At 42.5% G+C, this 23,915-nt stretch overlaps 1 protein-coding gene across 5 annotated transcripts in view; it reads right to left on the reverse strand.

The window, feature by feature from the left end:
- LOC119659424 (stress response protein NST1-like) overlaps positions 1-23,915 on the reverse strand; it is a 91,685-nt gene that overhangs the window by 17,680 nt on the left and 50,090 nt on the right. For 4 of the 5 annotated variants that reach the window (XM_038067501.1, XM_038067503.1, XM_038067502.1 and 1 more), the window contains exons 3-4: positions 3,330-3,416; positions 3,207-3,256 (exon numbers count right to left, since the gene is read on the reverse strand). In XM_038067501.1, the coding sequence (XP_037923429.1) occupies positions 3,207-3,256; positions 3,330-3,416 (137 nt within the window). Of the gene's footprint in view, positions 1-2,844; positions 2,973-3,206; positions 3,257-3,329; positions 3,417-23,915 lie in introns of those variants that run through there. The other variant, XM_038067505.1, reaches the window with a different exon arrangement.

Genomic DNA, 23,915 nt, shown 5'->3' on the forward strand with positions numbered 1-23,915 from the left:
ACACGGAACACAACATGCACTTAGCTACGTTCATGACACTGTCGCAGCAAGACTTAACGTCAATAATAAGCCAACCGTAGCATGTGCATTAGACTTAGAAAAGGCCTTCGACTCCGTATGGGTAAATGGACTAATCTACAAGCTAATAGATCTTGAGTTCCTAGTTCCGATAATTAGAATTGCACTAAGCTTCTTTGAAGATAGGTATTTCTATGTCAGCGTGGGAAATGATTTCTCTGATCTCTTGCCGGTAACATCGGGAGTACCGCAAGGATCCATTTCTGGACCCACATTCTACAATATCTTTAGGGCTGACGTCCCAACTCCCGAGACCGGCACAGACCTTATTCAATATGCCGATGATACTCTCATCTTCTCTTCGAGCCTCCACCCCAACATGGTAGCGAGAGCAGTCGACCAGTATGTGAAAGAAGCATTAAAATTAATGAGGCCAAACCGCAATTCTGCACCTTTCGAAGGAAATCTAGATACCTAGGTTCTAGAGGAATCCACAGGAAAGCTAAATGTTTAAAAATGAAGATCGGAAACACTATAGTGAGCAATTTCCAGATCATAAAGTATTTAGGAGTTAAAGGGGTCATCCCGTGTAAAGGCCGTTTTTTTTTTGGCTTTTTTTAGAATTTTTTTGTGAAGAATAGGAGAAAGATACAAATACGAATTTTTCACCATGGATTTATTAATATCTTGAGCGTGCATAGTATTTTTTCCAGCCCGATCGCAAAGTTCATCATTGAAATACAGAGCAATTTAAAAACCCATCTCCAAAAAAAAGTGCTTTTCTGCTGCCAGCAGAACATTTTAATGTACAGACATTTTAATGTACAGACTTAACTACAGCCCGCAAACTAGAATTATTAAAAATATTAAAAACTAAATTTTTGGTGACTTGTTCAACTTTTTTTTAAATTTTGGTGTTTTTTTACAGCTTCTTCAATGAATAAAAAAAAACTACTGAATGAATCGCAATTATCCTAGTTTGCGGACCGTAGAAATATGTTCTAAATAAGTCCTGAAAATTTCAAAGAATTTCGTTGGATAGATTTTTCGCTATGGTGGCAGCCGATTTTCAATATGCGGTTTCGAGAATTTAAAAAGTAAAATGCGATTTTCAGCCATAAAACCTTAACTGACCATTAATCTGCTACAGTTAGTCCATAAACCTTAGGTTTCTAGAAGAAACACATATACGGCCTTGGCTTCAATTCTTGTCTTTTTAACGAAATCATTCGAACGTCATTTGGACCGAAAAATACGAGCTTTATTACGGCGATCGACATAAATCTGGCATGTGACTTATCACGTGTTTAACACAATAATTTCTGAACGACTACGAATATCAAAAAATCACTTTGCCTATATATTCTACACTATATCTACATACAATTGATGCCAAAAAAAAATTCGCTTCCTCGGATCCGACACACGGGATGACCCCTTAAACTTCACGAACTCATTAAGTTCAAGCCACACCTTGAGCTCGCTATCGGTAAGGCACGTGGTGCACTCAGTAGGAAATACTTTCTTCTTCGAAACAAGGTAGGACTCAGCACCAAGGCCAAACTGACTCTGTCGGATCAGACCCATTATATGCTATGCTCCACCTGAACCATGTCCAAATGTGAGGCATTCGAACGCCGGATTTTAAGGCACTGCACTGGTCTTTCCTATAATTGGAAGACCAAGAAGGTTGGAAGAAGCGCCGAAGTTTATCGGCGCGCCAAAATACAACCTCTTCGAGAATTCGTTCTCAACTTGGTGGAACGGTTCTTCGAAAGAACGGAGAATCACCCAAATCCACTAATCCGGCAACCAACAGGGTAGAGGCCAACTTCCTAAGGCCCTTCCAAATAGTGAGTGAATCCCTTAAACCCACCATCTTTTCCTTCTTTGATTCCCCCTGCCTGGTAGCGGTACACCGAGGATAAACACAAAATATGTAATGTGCTATTGTAAATAGTAGGTTTAAGTATTTATTGTTAGATTAAGTTTAGATTTAATGTAGTTTTTAAGTGAGTAAGTAATACCTTCTGGCGCTATTAATGCAAGCGCAGTTTGGAAATAATTCAGTTCAGTTCAAGATTTATGTATTAAAATTAATACAATTAACGTAATAATTACACAGTAGTTCGGGTAGGCCAAACAATTGTAATAGCCACCATTGAAATAAAGTTAAGTTAGTTAAGCTAAATATTTAAGCTAGAATGTAATTAATAATGTATTGTAAGACATTATGGAAAATAAAAAAAACTTAAACTTAAAACAAGCAAACGGGGCATTCCTATTCAAGAGATTAAAGTGTAGAGCAAGGAGATCGATACCACCCAGCTCTACTATCATGCCATCACATACACACAGTCCTTAGAGGAAGATGCTGCTTTTCTGACCAGGGAAGTGGTAAATTTCATCACCATTTGTCAAGGTATCGGAGCTCAAGTAGGAGTGAAGTTATACATATTTTTAATCAGATCCTGATTGAAAAACGCTGGCTTATCACTTGTGGAATATAAAGTAAGACTTTCATGGCGTCAAAAGATATCGCAAATGAATGCACCGTAAAAGCAACGACAGGAAGCAGGTCGAATATTGAATAAATATTTGATAATTTGCTTCAAATGCGTAATAACTAACACATTTTTTAACCCGCGACACAATTCTACGAATTTTAGTCAAGTGCCATTCACTTTTCACCTTAAAATTCACTCGGAATATTGTGTTTGTTTAAAACTCATTTGCCAGGAATTCATTCTTTTCATAAAACATCGACAGCTGAATCCATTCTGAATAAACACAAAAGCTTTGAAATCACCACTTGGAAAAACTCACTTTTACGGTGTTCACCTATTGTTGACCCTTGCATACGTTTAACATCTTATTAAAATATGAATAAACAAACTGCTCCAATAGAAACCGATTAAATTAGAGTGCCGTGTTCCCACAAATATTCAAATATATATGAATATCTCGTATGTATGCACTTTTGCCTCCAATTCTCGAATGTGTAATCTCGAAAAATAAACACACTTGTGCCTACATATTGGCGAAAAAGTATGAGTAACCTATATATTTTATTAATAAAAATTAAAACGATCTGGGATATAAGAATCTTTCCATTGTCCAGCGAATCTCAAATTCGCGACGTAAATTCTGTGCACGCCATTTGCGCCGTGAATAAAAATAGAACTTACACTTGTTTATCCCAGAAATGCTTCTGTTTCCCAATTGATTTTGGACAGATCTGTAAATATATTTAAGTTCCAATTAATATAAAAAATTAAAAAAATATAAGTAATATCTGTGGCATGACGAACCTGTGCACAACGATCTATAATGCGATCCACGGGACTTTTTGAGTTATTTGAGTGATTCACTCGGTTTTTACATAGAGTATTCCCCATCTGAAAATAAAGATAGATAAGCGTTTTAGGATTGAATAGTAGGTGGTATGTGGTTTTATAATACAAAATGTTATCAACAATGAATTTTGCGTTTACGTTACTTGAAAGAAATAGTAAAATTATGGGACCATTAAGAACTGTATCTTATAAATGCTGCGTAGAATGGAGGAAGTGGAATCGATTACAGAGAGCAAGGATTGTTGTTATTCAAGTCTTGCATAGTGTGGCAGCTAATGAGCGGGAGGGATAACATTTTTCACTGAATATAGTCGTGTGGGTCGTCAATATAAATTGCCAAATGTACGAGTAAGAAGTCAAAATGTGCATACTTAAAACGAGATAGGACTCATTTCCGGTAACCAGCCAATCCAAAAATCTGAAATAAAAATCAGAGTGATGCACTTATATGAAAGTAGGCCCGGAAATTTGTCCCATTCCGATCTCTGCTCAAATAAACGTACTGATAGTATCTTACCACCTTTTTAAAATTAATTGAAAAATCTCCCTTAAGTTCACATTACGAATACTAAATTTTGCACCAGAGGTCAGTATCGCGCATAATACTACCAAATTTCATGGAATCCCGCTATTAATATCAAAGTTATAGCAGTTCAAACTTATCAATTTTGCGCAAATTTGCTGCATCTTAAGCCAGCAATAAAGATGCTGACGTCAAAATTAACGAGAATAATTGACATTCGAGTGAAATATTAAAGTTCCATTTAGGAAGAATCTACATCTTCCCCCCCTTTTTAAGGTTTTGTGTAAAACGAAACTTGTAAAATAGGCTGTCCGTCTGTCTGCCACACCTCAGAAACGGTTACTCCTATTGATACGAAATTTGGTAAGAAGGTGGAATCTGTCAATCCCGTTGCATGCAGTGAGTAACATAGTTCCACGTTGAGCTTCAGGTGAGAGGGCTCATACACTCAATGGGGGGGTCTAACATTTTTTTCCACCAAATATGGTTACGCGAGATATCAAATTAAAGGTTTCAATTACTATTTTCGGAGGACGGTATTAGTTTCGAAATTGGTTGTAAGGAGAAGGGGCGGGGGTGCAGAAAGGGTCAGTTACTTCGAGGACCCGTTCTCAAAAACTACCCAACCTAAATATATGCAAAGAAATGTGGTGGTCCATGCACATGGTATCAAAGTACTCTCCATACCGACACCTGCTTAAATAAATATTATAATTATTATAACCGTATTCCTTACAAATTGCCTGGGAACCAAACTTCATTTTATCCCAGAATTATCAACTCTTGCAGTAATAATATAGAGCATGATACGATCAAATTTGGTGAAAATCACACTACTATTAACAGTTTGCAAATTTTTTGCATTCTAAGACTATGAATGTCAGTGTCACACTAGATTGAATTGTTTGATAAACTAAATCCATAAAAATTACAAGCTAAGTACAAATTACCATTGAAATATTGCTTCAGTTGTGTGTGTCGTTTTCCGGCTTATTTTGTAATGAAAAAAAGACAAATTTTATTTTTTAATGCCAAATAGTGAGTTTTTTATTTCTCATATACCGGTATTTCGAGGACCTGTTGTCCTCTTACTCAGTGAGTTTTTATCTGAACTATTTATGGTCCAGCTTGCCCCTAAACCCTAAATCCAGACCTTAATTACTAGTTACTTTTATGACCAATATTTTATTATATTCAAAAAGCCAATTGTTAAGGTTTCCTAAATCACTGTTAATTCTTTTTTGTCCTCCCTTTTCTTGTGGATGATGAAACTCTCTAATGCGTCCAATTTCCGGAAGCCATTAACCTCCTTAATTACCCTTAGATTATCCTCCGTTATTGTATGTTTCTCCTGGATGATATGTCTGAAGCTCGTTGTTATTAATCTTCTAGTTTGCCCTATATATGATTTTTCACAATCGGTGCTGGTTATCTGGTAGCTCCCCCTCGGACACCACCTTGTCGTGGTGGGGGAGCCTGTAGTAGTTTACTGCTACACTAAGGGTGTCCAAAATATGAATATGGAAACAATGGATATAAACTCTCCAAGTGGTAAGAAGTCACAGACTTCGAATCCACCCGCGACCATGAGCAATCATGTCGCGGCCGAGGCGCGGATTTTGGAGGCCTCACCACGTTCATATTTGCCTATAGAGCAATCTGTAGAAGGCATGCTTTCCGACTCAGTGGAAAGTTTGCATTTAGTGCCTACGGCGAAGTTAGCCAGAAAGGAAAGTACGGAAACTCTCAAATTGGGAGAAACTGGAAATCCGACTACGGCCGGCCCGTCCGCGGTACTACAGCCCAAATCTACCCGCAAGCGGAAGAGAAAGGCCTGGCAGAAGGGAACTTCGGCCACTAAGGAGGGGGGACTACAGGCTGAATCCTGCCTGTCAGAACCTTCTCCGCCATCCTTACTGGGAAGAGCGGAAGAACGGGAAGCTGGTGACGTGGACGCTACTGGTTCAACGCCAGTATGTGGAAATGGATCCAAGCGGTCCGAACACCGTGAACCTGGAAAGGCCCCAAGCCGGCGGCAGAAGAGAGCACTGCGAAGGAAGATGAAGCACCTTGGGAATGAGGACATGGACGTGGCTGTACCACTAGGCGCGGTAACGCCCAGAGAAATCGGACGCAAGGTAGCGGAATCTCCGGCGGAAGGTGGGGATAAACTGGAAACCCCGGTAAGATCCACACTGGACGCACCAGACTCTTCAGTCAGCGGTAATGCGCGCAAGAAGCGTAAGACCAACACATCTGCTGTGGCCGACGCTTTATTGTGCTCCGCACCAGGGCTTACATCCACGCGTCTCGCGGGGATTAGGACCGGTGTGCCGGGAGGTGATCAAATCAGCGAGAGAGATCTCAATGAAGCTGGTCCCTCCCACAGGAATACGAACACGAAGGCGGGAAGGAAGAGGACGTATGCGCAAGCTGCGGCCTCTGTTCTGACTGCTGCCGTGGGAGTTTCCTCCAAGGATGGCAAAATGTCAGAGGGACAATTTACCATCCTCCAGGAATGCCTGTGGAAGAAAATGATGGAGCCTGGAACGAAGCCACGATTTAACGATCAAGGTTTTCGTGATGGGCTTCTACATTTGGAGTGCGCTGACGAGGCTGCCTTAAAGTGGCTCCAGCAGGTAATCCCAACTTTGAGTTCCGGCGGTCGGCCCAAGTTCACTATTGTGAACACTGAGCTACGCAGGACAGAACATGTCGGATGTTGGCTACCGGGCCCTCGAAGGAAGGCAGAGGACATCATCCGCTTGCTGGGTGAACAGAACCCGGGCATGGACTTTGGACACTGGAGGGTAAAGTTCATGAATGCCAGGAAGGACCAATCTACAAACGTGGAGGGCTTCAACTTGGTATTCGAACTGGACCAACAGAGTCTAAATGTGCTCAGGGGAAGTCACCATATGGTGCTCCACTTTTTCCTATATAGACTGAAATTCAGTCATATCAGGAGACTGTGGGGCATCATCTCCATTTTTGAGAGCGAAGAACAATGATGGTCTTCGACTTACACAACATAGAGCAAATTGCAGCATCTTCGGTGCGCTCTCCCACAATGGAGACGTGCGCGGAGGATAGTGCATACAGGGGCGGAACCCCCGTATGGGGGCTCGCACTGGGGAAGGGACTACAGAGTGAATCCTACCTGCTAGTAACTTCTCTTACACCTTCCAAGGAACAGGCGGAAGGAAGGGTAGCCAGAGACGTGAACGAAACTGACTTGATGCCAGTTCGAGTGATCGAATCTATGCAACCCGGACACCGCAAACCAAGTAAGGTGCTAAGTAGAAAACAGACGGATGCTCTGCGGGATGAGGTGAGATCTTTCGTGGATGAGAACATGGGAATTGCGGTACTCCCAAGTACGGCTTTTCTCAGAGAAATCAATCACGAGGGGATCGAGTCTCTGGCGGTACGGTGTGGGGGAAACCCCGTCATACGCGGACTGCCGCATACGCTTCTAACTGTTTTCTATAAGACAATAGACTAAGTTTATGTCGAAAAACATAAAGATTGGTCAAATCAACCTGCAGCATGCCAAAGCTCCCTCCTACCTGTTGGCAGCGAGAATGACAAAGCTACAGGATTTCCCCTATATCTTTCTGGTGCAAGAACCGTGGGTTCGATTTAACAGAATCTGTGGTATTGGATCAGTAAAGGGGGCTAGGATCTTCTACGACGAAAGATCCATAAGACCGAGAGCTTGCGTCCTGATGTCAAGACGGTTAGAGGCAACTATGCTGAGACAATATTGTTCCCAGGACTTAGCTACGGTCATCATACAATACCAGATAAATGGCGAGAGGAAAAACATCATAGTTGCCTCCGCTTATTTACCCTATGATTCTTTGTATCCTCCACCGACGCAAGAACTTAGGGATCTGGTGGCGTATGCAGAATCAAGTGGTCTCGAACTCTTAATAGGTTGCGATGCGAATGCTCAACATATTTGTTGGGGTAGTAGCAAATGCAATCCAAGAGGAGAGAAGCTATTTGATTTCATCACTTCAGCTGGTCTTATGACTGCAAACGTGGGGTGCGCCCCTACGTTCGTGGGACCGAGAAGAAGCGAAATAATTGACCTAACAATCTGTACCCCAAAATTGTTAGAGTTGATTACACACTGGCGAGTGCTAGACGAGGTCTCACTGTCAGATCACCGATATCTAGAATTCAATCTGACTATTGCGGGCGAACAGTCTGCAGTACAAAGACGGAACCCTAGAAAAACGGATTGGGCAAAGTTCAATGAACTTCTTGGCAATAAAGTACAGTTCCCTAGGCGACTAAGGACTCCTTTGGTGCTGGAAGATGAATTGAAAACTCTGAACTACACACTTTTAGAGTGTTATGAAGAGGCTTGTCCTATTTCCCGAGGCCAAAGCGGTAAAACAGTTCCTTGGTGGAACCGAGAACTGCAAAAACTCAGGAAATCAACCAGGCGACTTCTAAATCGTGCTTGCAAAAGTAACAAGAACGAAGACTGGTTAAATTTCAGGAACTCACAACGTGAATATAAGAGGCTCGTGAGGTGCTCGAAACGAGACTCCTTTAGAGCGTACTGTGAGGAACTGGAAGGCGAAAGGGAGACTTCAAGGCTGTGCAGAGTCCTCAAAAGGGATGAGTCGGCCAAGTTGGATTCTCTTAGAAAACCCGACGGTACTTTCACGAACTCCAGACTGGACTCAGTACAGACCCTCCTGGAAGTACACCACCCGGGGGAACGGGTGAGAGAAGTGGTAGGGGGAGAGTTGACGGTTCTTGCAACCCCTTCAACACGCAAGTGTTGCAAGAGGAACTGGAACACTGCGAAAGCGGTTGTTACCCTTGAAAAGGTGAGAGCTGCGATACTGTCCTTTGAACATTTCAAAGCACCTGGCATGGATGGCATCTATCCGGCAATGCTAAAGGAGGGTATGGAGCATTTAGAGCGACCTCTAACAAATATTTTTCGAGGATGTCTTGCTCTGGGCTACGTGCCTTCTTCTTGGCAACAGGTTAAAGTAGTTTTCATACCGAAACCTGGGAAAGATGACTATTCTAATCCAAAGAACTTCAGACAGATCAGCTTGACTTCATTCTTGCTGAAAGGTTTGGAGAGACTGGTGGAGCGTCACATTCGTGGAAAGGCACTTAGGTCACACCCACGTAGTGAAAACCAACATGCTTACCAACGTGGAAAGTCCTGTGAGTCTGTTCTTCATTCTTTGGTCACAAAGATAGAGGATGCAACTTTGAATGGTGAGTACGCGATGGGGGTGTTTGTGGACATTGAAGGGGCTTTTGACTGTGCGCCTTTTCAAAAACTTTGTGATGCCGCCAGAGCGCATGGTGTTGATGATGCTTTAATTAAGTGGATCCATGCTATGCTAACGCAAAGATTGCTGTGCGCTGAGGTAGGGGTCAATCGCTACCTGACTACGGAGGCAACGAAGGGCTGCCCCCAAGGAGGTGTGCTTTCGCCGCTTCTGTGGAGTATGCTGATCGACTCACTGCTATGCGAACTGCAAAATTTGCCAATACACGCTCAAGCTTATGCTGATGACGTGGCTGTACTTGCTGTTGATCGGGATCTTGGAACGGTGTGTAGGAATATACAGCGTGCCGTTGATTTGATAGACAGCTGGTGCCTTAGACATGGTTTGTCCGTTAATCCAAATAAAACCACAATGGTTTTATTCACAAAAAGGAGAAAACTGGATGGACTTTGCCTCCCTGAGATGAGGGGTACTACCCTTCAACTCTCCGAAGAAGTGAAATACCTGGGGGTTACTCTAGATAAAAAACTTCTTTGGAACAAACATGTAGAGGTAAAGATGAAACGAGCTCTCACAGCTTATGGGCTGTGCAGACGGACCTTTGCCTCGACATGGGGACTCAGACCTCATGTGGTAATGTGGATATACGTTGCCATCATTAGGCCGATGTTCGTATATGCATCCGTAGTGTGGTGGGTTAAGGTGAGACAAAAAGGTTTTCACCGTAAACTAGCTGCACTGCAAAGAACTGTTTGTCTGGGTATCACTGGTGCCATGAGCACGACATCCGGCGCAGCTCTGAATGCACTACTCAATTTGCAGCCCCTGGATATATTTATTCAAAGCACTGCAATGAGAGCAGCCCATAGGCTAATTCGATTAGATCTATGGGAAAACAACGGATGTGGGGGGCACAGAGCATTGGAAGAGTTACTGGGAGGACTGAATCCAGTTCTTACAATGCCTTCCGATTCTCGTGTCCCCATACATCTGTTTGGTAGAAGATATGTAGTTACCCTGAAGCGTAGAGAGGACTGGGAAGACCCAGAGGAATGCGTGGAGGGATATACGGAAGTCTTCTACACGGATGGCTCAAAAACAGAAGAGGGTTCTGGAGCCGGAGTCTACCTCTCGAATAAAAACGAGAAGTGGGCTTTTCCTTTGGGACAATATGCAACGGTTTTTCAAGCCGAAGTTTATGCGATCCTAAGGGTGGCAAACTGGGTGATTGACGAGCGGTTGAAGGGCAGGCGCATCGCAATCTGCAGTGACAGTCAAGCTGCACTGAGGGCATTGAGCAGTCCTTTGATCACCTCGAAAATCGTTCAGGAATGCAGAAACCGTTTGAATTCTATGTCTAGATTCAATACGGTGGAACTACTCTGGGTACCTGGTCACTGTGGCATAGAAGGAAATGAAATCTCGGACGCTTTAGCGAAAGAGGGGTCAATCTCCCCTATGCCGGGACCGGAGCCAGCAATTGGAGTATCAGTAGCATTGGCTAAATCTGTTTTCAAAAACTGGGAACAGGTTTCCCATAATGACAGGTGGCAGAGCCTTAATGCTGCTCGACACACCAAACTTTTCCTGCCAGAACCCAACATACGTACCGCAAAGTTTATCCTGTCGAAAAGCAGGAGGACTTGCAGGTGTATTGTGGGCATTCTGACAGGCCATAATTCACTAGCTGGGCATATGTTCAGAATAGGAATTACCGAAGATGATACGTGTCCCTCCTGTAATGAGGAAGCGGAATCCACGGAGCATTTCCTATGTGAATGCCCCGCCTATGGACGTATCAGGCATCAAATCTTTGGTGCCGATGTTCTCCAATTACGACGGGTAGCATCACATCCACTAACGGAAATCCTACGATACGTTAACGAATCCGGAATATTCCGTTAGACGGGGGACGCGAGTACAATGGGCCAACACTGCCTGAGTGCTCAGAAGCTGTAGCTTCTCCCCACCACACACACACACACACACACATCTGGTAGATTCTTAATCGTGCCTTTAGTTGATGTGGTCTGCTGGTAGATATCACCTAATTTGGGAATGGATGATAGGAACTCGACGTTCTTTAGATGGTCCCGCTTATGTAAAAAATTTCTTCAGGTTATTCCTTTCCATTTTCGTCACCATATCAACATCAGAAGAGGAGGAACATAGGCGTCTAGGCCTAGGACTTGGAGAGAACTGAAGCATCTCTCGGCGAAGCGACGACGATGTCGCATAGGTGTGGTTATGCCCCATTTGAGGGATAATGACAACCTTATATTCATCAGTGTATCAGTATATTAATACGGAATTTGGTTTCGATTCGCGTCAATGCATTACTTAAGCAACGGTTTCAGGAGTAGGAGGAAATATTTCAATACTTGGCGCATAAACTGTCATGCTCCAACCAAAGAAAAAGATGATGGTGTAAAGGGCGAGTTCCAGTCTTCTTTAACGATATCAAAGTCCTTTATTGAAGATCTTAACGTCAATGTTGGAAAGGGGATTTGTAGAGGAACCACGAGATACAGCTTTCACAAATTATATAACGGAAATAATTCACCTTGCATGTAGTTGTAAGCTCAGTATGTTTTCCACAAAATGAAATAGGAATCGCCTGATGCAACATTTCTTTATCATATCGATAATAATTTTATTGAAAAAAGGGCGGCCTTTAACATAATACACTTAAAAACCTTTCACGCGGTGAATTGCAACAGGACCATTTTCTCGTGGGGGCAAAATATAGATGCCGTATTACCAGTATTAGTAGCACTTGTTGAAAGAGGCGCCCGAAAAGGATTTAAATTTTTGGCTTAGCCGCCTGCAAAATTTTGAATCTTTATTGCTACCGAAACCTCAACAACGCTTCGAATAGCGACTGACCTCACGACTACGACTTTTGGCTATCGGAAGCGGACTATGATTGGTTTTTGGAATGTGAGCATGCTCTTCGACGACGGTAGCGAGAGTCCGGTTTCTGATAGATTTCTAATTGCAAGATTCCGGTTCAGGTTAAGGAGCATCACAATTGTAAAATGTTATACACTAACGAAGAGTTCCGATATAGTGGAAAAGAATGTTTTCTACGAGTAATTATACGCAGTTTAGGAGAGGCTTTCTCAAGGTAACATTGTGACAACAGCTTGCTCGGACATGTAATGGAGAAACACGGTCTTGACGATCGTAACGATAATGATGGAGGGTTTGTGGATTTCTGCAGCTTACACTGCCTTGTCATTTGCGGCCTTTTGTTTGAGCACAGAGGGTGCCATAAGGTCACCGTACGAGCAATCAAATCGACCACTTCGCAATGAGCAATAGATTTGGGAGCTGTCTTATAGATGTGAATAACAAGAGAGGAGCTGACATCGGCCTCGATGATGGTCACTTCCGCTTGTGTGTTGCGTCTGCCATTTTCCGCCATTGGGGAACTGCGATCCCCTATGTACATCCATCTACGATGACGAGCAACTGAAGAGATGGAAGGAACACTTCACCACGGTATTTAAGCGCATCACGTCCAATGTTCCTCCTCCTCTTATGTATGAAATGGCTCTCCACCATGACATCTGAATATGGTCTTTCCTTACAAATAGCAAAGAAACGGAGCAAGGTCACTGGGCTTGACGGTCTCCCCGCAGAATTATTTATCGCCTCACCTGCAGTTACTGCAGACTTGCTACTTCCATTGGAAATCTTTGGAATCGTGAAGATTCCAAAGAAGGCCACCCGTTCTGAGTGTGACAATTGGAGGGGTATCTGCGTGAATGGCTAAAATAGTCCGGGAGTGCAGTGAACATCTCGAAAGCTTAATCGACAGAGAGCAGCCTGGTTTCTGCTCAGGATCTTCCTACATTGACCACATCAACACTCTACGGATAATGTTGGAACAGTGCGCGAAGTTTAGATCTTCGCTCCAGCTGCTTTTAATGGATTTCGAGAAAGCTTTCGATACAATGGCACAAAATGTCACACGCTGCACCGAGGTAAAAAAGTCTCGGAGGATCTTCATGCCTAAAACGGAGTCCGGCAGGCCTTGTCCGGAGGACATGGAGGCATTTAATGGACGATGACATCTTTCTTCAAATACCACGATTAAGCAAGTAGAGTTGGACTGAAGATAAACAAAACAACAAAACCAAGGTTTTCAGTTTGATGAGTCATTGCACTCTTCCTATCTGCATTAATGGGCAGAGCATCAAGGGTGCCGATCAATTCGTATATCTCGGTGCATGGTTTCTACTGACGGTGGCACCGAACTGGATGTTATCCGATGCATTAACAGGGTTAGATTCGCTTTCGCTGCTCTGTCTAAAATCTCAAAATGCAGTTATTTCAAGACTAAGATCAAATTGACTGTTCGGTACTAGTAGTCTTTTTGTGTTAGTATATGGGATTAGCACATAGAAAATAAACTCCACTGTTACTCAAAAACTCAAAGCCTTCGTCAACACCTGTCTGCGTCGTATCATCAGAGTGCGCTGGCCTGACACTACTGCCGCTCATACGCACTGTGATCAGAAGCCGAATGTGACAGTGGATAGGTCACACATTAAGAAGGGGCGACAATTGCATTGTGGGCTACGTGATGCAGTGGAATCCACTCTCCCAATCTAGCCGACGGTTTTCAGTAGAAGAAGAGTACGAGCGTCTCGCGAAGTCGTGGGGGAGCTAGAGGGGATTTAATGTAACCGCGAACGATGGCGCATTGATGATATGGTAACATGATAATATACTACTCTCGGAATAAGTAAAGGAGGAGGTGACAGGTAAGACGTCCGGTTGACCGCAAAAACGTATTAAGTGCCACTAATAAAAGTTATCATGCCACTGAGAGAAATAATTATGCAAGGAAAGTGTCATGACGTAAACAAAGTCATCCAAGCTACAAAATGATGTGTCCTCCTAAAGCTAGGACGGAGAAACTTCCGCGATTCTTTCGGAAGTGGCCCATTGGCTAAGACCTGCGATAAATAATCTAGAGAGAGCGTTTTTATTATGCCGTTAAGTGATGAACGTCATATCATTTCATCTGACGGTACACACAATGAAAGCGACAGATGTATAGTCAATTTTTTCGACACTTACGACCTTTCACTTGTTATTAAATTGTTATTATATTTATTTATTATTTATTTTTTTATTTATTAAATTGTTATTATATTTTCCTATATTGGCAGCAATAAGACCCAGATCGAATAAGTTCTCATTGAACGCCACCGTTTGTTCATCGTCATTGACATGGTTTTCATCGACGAGGAGGAGGAGTTGATCTCCAACAAATTGACCACAAGGAGAATGATCGCCCAATGTAATTCGATTTACCACTAAATTTGAATCTGCCAGTGACGGTGAATTGCCCACTTAGGAATTCAAGTATCTGCTTCACACAGCAGCGCAACTTGGACCCTTATCCCTTATGCCTTACAATCGACGCATTAACGGAAGTCTTAAATCCAAAATCCACCGCAGCCTTGTTGGTCCTGTTGTTCATAAGAAAGAGCCATTTCAGCATACCTGAGTAGTAAAATTCATTAAAACATGAGCCACAACACATTGCGCATTAAAAGTAGAGCGAGTCGATACAAAAAGTAAACCCAGCATTGTCGGGATATGGGTTATACTTTGCGAATCCAGTAGCAAGTCTTCAGGGAGGCGGCAAAGAAGCGAAGGAGTGCTCGAAGACTTTATGGGTAGTGGTCTCCAGCATATTGCAGGTGTTAGAGGAGTAAGGAATATGCACCTAATAAATCGAAGTTGTCCCCCATAACCAAAGTATCCTAACGAAATCATATATTTTATTATTTTTTACGGGGTGGTTTCTTTATCTCCGCCTCGTTCGATAGCCGCTTTTAGACAGTTATAGGAAATCTGATTCCCAAAGATGTTAATGATATTTTGCATTATTTTTTCGTTACATTTTATAGTAATCCCATATTTTTCCATAAAACTTTTGGCAGCGCTTCTTGATATAAAGTTTCAGGGATAATAAAATAGGCGCCGTCGATATAGGAACACTACTTGATTGCATCATTGTTTCTTCAATCTATAAGGTGTACACTTTATTTACGTTATAGATGTTATATTTGCATTTAATATATTTATTGCAAATATGCATTCTCTATACATGTACCCTAGAGCGAGAAGAAATTTATTCATCACTTCAGAAAATCTTTTATATTGTGGCAGATTTAACGCTCAGTAAGACATATTACTTTTTATTTTACGATGTGGATTTCTGATATTTATTTATATATTTGACGATTTGTGGTTGACCTTCTGTATTTCTTTTTAAATCGTAAGCTGACAATGAGGAAAAATAAGGAACGGTGCTTTATGGTTTCAGCGTTTTCACATGGAGCGGATGCAGAAAATTGGAACGAATGAAAGCTATTATCTTATGCTAAATTTATAAATGACCCAGTTCGGTTTTTTATAGTGGTATACATGAACCACTCACGGTTAAGTTAAGCAGGTGAAAGTAGAAGACTTACCCTGACAATCATTCGATCAATATATTGAAAAGTACGGAGTAACAATTGCAACTTAGAAAGTGGAAAATTCGTTTAAACCTTGTTCATAGGAAGTACAAAAGAGAAGAAATGTAATAAAAGAAAACCAAAAAATTGAAGATTAATAAACCATTCCCTAAAGCTTTTTTAACGAAAGAACAACAAGGCTTTGCCAGCAGATTTTAATGTCATGGTAAGTTTTACAAAGAGGTGAAGGTGAGCCCTAATATCAAGGACGCTTCTCAAGAAAACTTCGAAAAATTTAAACAGGAGTCATAAAATTAAGAAAAGTTTGATAGGCAGAGATTCTTAATAGTTGCAATATATAGATCCACCGGAAAGTTCATGATGATTGATTTTTCATACATAGAATAAACTTTGTTGAATTTCTATCATTATTTGTGATTCTTTACAACCATTACCTCACCATTAAAAAAAACATCTTGTCTTTGGAGACGAAAAATTTGACCAGTACTAGCCTGACACCCAAGAAAGGTTCGACTTTGCACTGTGCAAACAGAATTCTGCATGTGATAACTATTATTATTCAATTTTTTTTTCACTTAATTCACTCTCGCATACGTCCACAACAATCTTAATTTTCGAATATGATCAATATATGGTTCCTTGAGTTGAATTGAGCTTTTTTTTGCGATCTCCGATGTTATCAGTTTCCGCTAGCAGGATCTTTAAAATATCCTCGTTAATCGAAGAGCTTCAAATTTTGTGAACCATCTTTTGCATGTTCTGTTAAAAACTTTACCTTCACCAAATATTTTCAACAAATTTCTACACGATTCCATAACATTTCTTCCTTTTTGAAATTCGTATAAAACACAGTGGCATAAATGAGCTTTATCAATAGTCATCATTACACAACTACGCCATCATTACATGACTACGATGATGACAGCTGGGCTCTGGATTTGGAAAGAGATAAGTAGAGTTGGACTGAAGTCTGATGGGTCATTGCACTCTTCCTATCTGCATTAATGGGCAGAGCATTGAAGGCGTCGATCAATTTGTATATCTAGGAAGCGTGGTTCTACCGACGGTCGCACCGAACTGGATGTCGTTCGAGGCGTTAGCAGCGCTAGATCCACTTTCGCTACCCTGTCTAAAATCTGGAAATGTGGTTATCTCAAATACCAAGATCAAGTTGAGACTGTTCTGTGCTATTGTTACTTTTGTGCTGCTATATAGGAGTAGCATATGGAAATGAACTCCACTGGCACTCAAAAGCTTCAAGCTTTCGTCAATGCTTGTCCGCGTAGTGTCATTCGAGTACGCTGGCCTTACACTATCTCAAATGTAAAATTTGGTCGGCGCACAGGCCTGGCACTCGTTCGCACTGTGGTCGGAAGACACAAATGGCAGTGGATATGACACACATTAAGAAAGGGAATTATTGAATTACCGCCTACGGGATCCAATCTCCCCAGCAGGGGCACTTAGGGCAGAACAGTAGAGGAGGAGTGCCAGCGCCTCGGGAAGTCGTGGGGAAGCTGAAAGGCATTTCAGGTAACCGCGAACGATGGCGTATAGGTGTGGTCGACGCGCTATACCCCATCAAGGGGTGAATGATGATATATCATTACACAATCATGTCTCACTTAAAGATAACACGAACCACCTTCACTTCAGTTGATTCGATAGGTCAGTATGTCCACATTTAATGATAAAAAGAAAGAGACAATTATACGCCAAATGAATTTTCACATACCTATTGAAAGTTGTTGTAACCAAAACGGACTATACTTTCTGGTAGACCTTATATATGAACATTAATCTGTATAAAGTTTAATTCGATTTCAGATCGCACGACATAAGACGCATGCGAAATGAACGTTTTGAAACACATGCTCATACTTATTCATATTTTAATGAAATATAAATAAATTAGCGAAGGACATCGTTATAATAATAATAGACTCAATATCATGGTGAACTAAGACAGTGGCCAGGGGCAGTCTGTCAATTGCAGAGGACAAAAATTGGCCACTTCCACTATCCCTGAGAAGACAGCGGGCAAACTTCATCATTGCGGGAAAATAAAGATCGGGTGGATTATTTACAAGATACTGCTGGGGCTACGGGCACATAGCAGGGGTTTGTAAAAGGCGGGAAAGAAGCACTTTGTATTACAAGTGTGGCGAATCCTGGTACAAAGTGAAGACTTGCGAGTCGGAAAAATGTTGTGTTCTTTGCAAGGATCGCGGTCTGTAGAAAAAAGATATGACTCATGTCCTCGTTTCCGGGCGATGCAAGCTAATCAAAGAAAATTTGCAGAAAATGAAAGTCAGGTACCATGATCCACATCCTTTAAACAAACGTGCATACGAGTCAAATTGCTCACGTTTTAATGGCACTGATTGTGCAAGAAAAAAGAGCTGTGGGTATAGGCCCATCGTCGAGGACATGAATTCATTTGGGTTCCTTGTGCGGAAGTGACTTTTTCCAGTATTTACCTCACACCGAACGAATCCGTGTGCGTTTTGAAGTAGGTTCAGCGCCTTGGAGGACGTGGTTCGAAACACGGAGGGGAGAGAGAGAAAGTTCTAGTCGGAGGAGACTTTAACGCCAGAGCTTTTGAAGAGAGCAAGCCTCAACCAGATTCTCGATCGTTTCCATATTCCAGGCTACCTGCCAATATTCATTGATAAAACTACGCGACCCAAAAGGATAACGGAAAGTCGAAGGTCAAATCTGGGGCGAGACAGAGATCTCTCCTTGGTCCCCAATTTAGAACGCCTTATAGGATAGTTTTCTATGACTCGAGATGTCTGATAAATCGTATCTGATCGGATGATGTTGCGGCACTGGTTACCGTACGCACGGTTGAACAATGATGCGGCTAGTTAGCAGATGGATGACCCGACATGTATTCTCCCTAGCTTTGGAAAAACACGAAGTCGTTGTCCTGACCAAGGAGAGAGTTCCTCCTCCCTATTCGAGTCGGTGAATTCATGGTCTTGTCAAAGCTGGCGATAAATTACTTTGGCATCATGATCTCGGCAGAATGGTTCTTTTACACTCATGATGGACAAAACCATGTGTCAATAGATGAGGAGTACTGAATCAGGTTGGAAAATGACCAATTCGACCGCTGTAGAGCATTTTAAATTAAACCGATGGGCGGGATTCGTCAAAATTGTGTCATTGTGATTGAATATGAGTGCCGGCCAACAAATGCGTGTGCCAGATAGACAGACCGGCAGACAGACAGTAGTAAACCGATTTTAATAAGGTTTTGTTTTGCACAAACCTGCCTACTGGTTACTATTTTTGTCTTCAGATAATATTGAGGTGCAATCCTTGGGGTTCTTACCTTCGCTTGGAATCCCATGATGTACTATATTTGAAACATTCTGGTTCGCCGCAATTTCAGCGGCGTTTCTTGCTAATAGTCTCTAGGTTGAAATTGATCTCCTGATCTTCTGATATCCTCATATTGGCAAAGAGATCAGTTTCATGAAATGGAGTCGCTGATGTAGCCAGCCACATCTGAAGGGATCTATACATACTGTCGGGCCAGATTTCAAAACTCAGTATAAGTTACCAGGTCCCAAAAGCGAACTCGTAGTGTCGACTTCAAAGCGACCCCGTGCTGGATGCATATTGAAAGGAGAAAGGATTTCTACCTGGAATAAAAATAAATAATTCCATTGCCCAATGAACTTTATATTCAGCATCATCTCCTATCTAAGGTCGAAAATCACAACCGATAACAGCTGTGACGATGAACTCCGCGCACGGTTGGTGGCTGCCAATAGAGCCTATTTCAGCTTACAAAAACTGTTTCGCTCGAAACGTCTCAGCATAAGGTCAAAGCTCTTACTGTACAATACTATGATCTTGCCAGTCCTCATGTATTTCTCGGACACTTGGGTTCTTAGCAAGAAAAATTGTCAACTCTTTGCCCCCTTCGAGAGAAGAATCCTCTGAATTTTTGGCCCCTTACAGGAGGATGGACGATACCCTGACCGTTAGGTTGTGGATAAAATTTGGCTGAACATGTTGTGATGGGCGGGTCACTTAATCCATATGGATGAGGATGATCCAGCCCGGAAAGTCTATAAGGGCAATATCTATGATAAAAAAAGGAGACGAGGCAGACCCTGCCTGAGATGGAGCGTTGGCGTAGGCCAGGATGCAAGATAGCTTTTAGGGATGTCGAATTGGTGGACCTCGACACAAAATCGGGGTGTCTGAGGTTGTATTAAGGCAGGTCTAGACCGGATACCGGTTGCTGGTTTGCAAATAACGTGTGTCAGGGAAAGGTAGATGATTTCACTAAAAAAGATAGTTACGCTATTGGAGCGGGAAGTGAGGGTCCGCTTTTCTTTGTCTACGATAGAGACAGACATGCATAGTTAAATTTGGTGGACTCCTTCTACACTAATGTGGCCATGAGCACTACCATAGTTTCACTAAAACGGGATACACAACTATACTCAGAAAGTGATGGGCTTGCTCCCATTTTCTGAAATCTGGCACTAGAGATAGTTATGAGAAAGCTCTTGGTAGATACTCATTATACGCTGGTCTTTAAGTGTTGCAACAAGGCCTGCGGAATAAGGAAAAAAAAATAAAACAGGATGACGGACACTAAGCAAATGTGAGACCAGTCTTAGAGTCGTCGTATCCGTTCAGCTGCAAAAATTAAAATGGATTATCTACCTCCAACGAATGGATGATACTGGAGTAGCAAAAAGACATTTGCAAGGGAAAGAAAACCAAAGGATAACAATCAGTGGAGAAAGTACTTGCCAGATTAAATCTAACACAAGAGCGAACATAATCAACCATGAGCACGGAATAGGTTGTAGGGACTGGACGGTGATGACGACATCATTGTTTAGTTTGTTGCAGAGTCATGGTTCCATGAAACTAGCAACCTCTTGTCTTCCGCGTCTTTTCTACAGATTTTTCGCTAAGTGTTTTTAGCATTTTGTCCTGGGACTTATCACATGTGAAATAGGAATGTAGACTTTGAATGGTCTGAGTTCGGTGAATTTGGAAACGCAACAACCGGTATCCGATCTAGGCGTGTTAGGAACTACAGAGATCCCGGTTTGCGCCAAGGTCCAATTCATTATTCCTAAAAGTGGTCTGGCGCCTTAGCTATAGTTTTCCTTGCCGAGTCCGGCCCTGTGTAGTGAATCCAGTACGAGGCTCCTTTCGTGGGTCCGTTACTTTAGTTTTCCGCGTCAGCTCTACCCAATTTCCAACCTGGAGGACCAGTTGGCATAATTTGTCTCGTTTTTGGGTGCGAGAGACTCGGGACTGCAGACATGCCGGTCTGTGCCGAAGTCCTCCAATTCGTTATCCCTATAAGTAATTTGGTGTCTTGGCTACTGAGGCTGGGTCTGCATCGCTTTTTTCTTCTTTTTCTGCAATAGATATTGCCCTTGTAGACTTCATCCTCATTAATGAAGTCAAACATTCTTCGGGGGAAGGAACACTTTTTCTAAGTTGAAATAGGTTTTCTCAACTGGCAACAATCGTGCGCGGATTCCGTCGTCATAGCTATTTTCGGCTATGATTTTTGACCCTAGATAGGATAAATTATCAACGGTGTCAAAGTTGTGGTCTCCTATCTTCATTGTCCTTGTTTGCCATTTGATGTTATTGCTTTTTTTAGTGCTGATGTTGCTACCATGTACTTCGTCTTGCCTTCATTGATGTGCAACCCAAGATCTGGCGCTCCCTGTTTGGTCTGGATGAAGGCAAATTGTAGATACATATACTTCTTATTGTTCCTCTCATCATGTCAATATTGTCAGCATAGGCCATCAATATAATGGATTACTTTTCCAGAGCTAGATTAAAAAGAATCTATGATAGTGATGAATGGTCTCGAGGGTGATCGTTTTGCTTTAATTTGGCCTAGTTCAGCCTAGTCAGTCTTATCAATTTGGCCGGGATATTGAATTCACACTGGCTATGCAATCATAAGCGGCCTTGAATTCGATCCAAAGGTGGTGGAACTAATGGCTATAGTCTGCCAGTTGCACATTGCTTGTAGTACAGAGAAATTCTGACCCGTTGCTAATTTGCCTGGATTGAAGCCGCTTTGGTGTGGGCCGATGATGTTTTGGGTGTATAGGGCTGTTCGGCCTAGCAAGATACTGGATATCAGCTTATATTTATTTATTTGCGGTGGCTAGTACTCAGCTACACGATACCTCCCACATCACACTTTTTATGACTCGTTGCCAATCTTTAGGCATTGCTTCGCTGTCCCACAACTTGAACATCAGTTAATGAACCGTCTGATGTAGTTAGTCGCCTCCATATTTAACCATTTCTGAACTCTTGCAACTTATGATTTTTAAACCGATGGATTGCATGCTTAGTGGTGGTAACATTTGTCCGTCGTCTTCAGTTGACAGGAGCTCTAATTCGCAAGTATGTTTGGCCGTACCAATGATAATGTTCGTCAGGTAGTTGTGAAGATCATTTGACGATACCTCATCTCCAGGAGCTCTGTTAGCTGTGGTTATTGTGGCATCTGATTCCGCTGATAGGTATAACCGAGGATTCTGCTATGGATGGACTCAATGGCGACTGTCACGTTATTGTCAGAGGGGATTCGAGGTGGTATTGTTATTCAAGCTTGGATCATAATGCTAACGAGATATTGATCCTATATATCTGAACATTCTTCAAGCCAGAGAGGTGCGCCGTTCAATCAACACGTGGTCAATTTGGATGAAAGTCGTCCTTTCTGGAGAGACCAATATGTTTGCGGATAGTTTTTGCACAAATCAGGTTCTTCCAACAACCATTTCGTGTGACACTACTAGTTGCATAATCCGCAGTCTTTTGTCATTGGTGGTTAAGCCGACATATTGGCTGAGTACGGGTTGTGTCTCTAATTGATTATTAAAATCTCCAAATATGATTTCTACTGCCTCGTAGAAGGTACTCTTCTTCGATCTTGCAGTCTCCTCATGCATAGCCTTCCGCTTATGTTTTCAAATCCGATAGCAGCAGGTGTCATTTTCTGGCTGTTTAGGAATATGCTCGGAGCAGGGCTCCTGGAAACCGCTCCCGGTCCAGTGCGTTTCTTACGCTAATACATTAGGTACAGGATATCGGCTATCTGCTTGGAAGCTCCTTTTCTGTACAGGGAACGCATATTCCACGGAAAATCGCAAATCGTTAGTCGTTTTCATTGTCGGGCCCGTCGTTGTGTAGTAAATCCAGTCCGCGGCTGCGAGGCGTAGGGCCGCCCTACCCAGCTCCTAATCTGGAGGACTAGTTGGTACAATTTGTCCCATTTTTAGGCGCCGGAGACTCGTATTCATCCTCTTCCGTCTGTATTTTTTGCCCTGGGCCCTATACTCAAAATAGCAAAAAAGCGTGCCTGGCATGGAGGAAAGGAGGAGGAAAAATATATCAAATGTGGTACCAGAACTATTAACATATTTCTTGAAACCACATATAATAATAATAATCGTTGGCGCAAGAATCCATGTTGGATCAGGGCCTTGAAGTGTGTTGGAGCACTTCATTCAAGACCACAACGGTACACTAGGAGACAATGTGGTCAGCATTGCGTTCGCCCGAGATTATTACCCTGATTTAACTCAGGTACTCATTCACAGCTGAGTCGACTGGTATCCGACGTCAAATCGCGATACAAATTCCACTGCCACCAGTGAGATTTGAACCGCGACCTTCCGTACGACAGCCTTGTGCTCTAACAACTAAACCACATATAAAGTCCAGTGAAAACACGATGAGGACAAGTAGGTGCTGCTGGCAAAATTTCTAAACATTACTGTGGCAGTACACCGGAGGCACAAACCACGAAGAGGCTGAGACGAGAAAATTATACCGCAGAACCTTCGACTGACGGCCGCGAACTCCTCTCCCATCAGCACCTATGTCTGTAGGCAGGTGCACGTGAATTTCGGACTGCGCCGAACGTTTTCGTGGCGATTCCTTCTGGCGGACATTAGCATCCCCATTTTAGGCGCAGACTTTCTGTGTCATTATGGGCTGTTAGTGGACCCGCAGAAAAAGGCATTAATGGGCACCACAACCTCTTCACAGACGTCAGGGAAAATTTACACCTGCGCAAACGATACTATTTCAATTATTTTCGAGAACGTTGCATTCGCGCATTCCTCCGAAAATACCGCCCCATCACGTTGTTCAAGGAAAATTCCATATTTTACACGAATGCATCTACATAGTAATGGGCTCCACCACAAAAGAA

Source organism: Hermetia illucens, chromosome 6 (assembly GCF_905115235.1).
Source record: "Hermetia illucens chromosome 6, iHerIll2.2.curated.20191125, whole genome shotgun sequence".
NCBI lineage: Eukaryota > Metazoa > Arthropoda > Insecta > Diptera > Stratiomyidae > Hermetia > Hermetia illucens.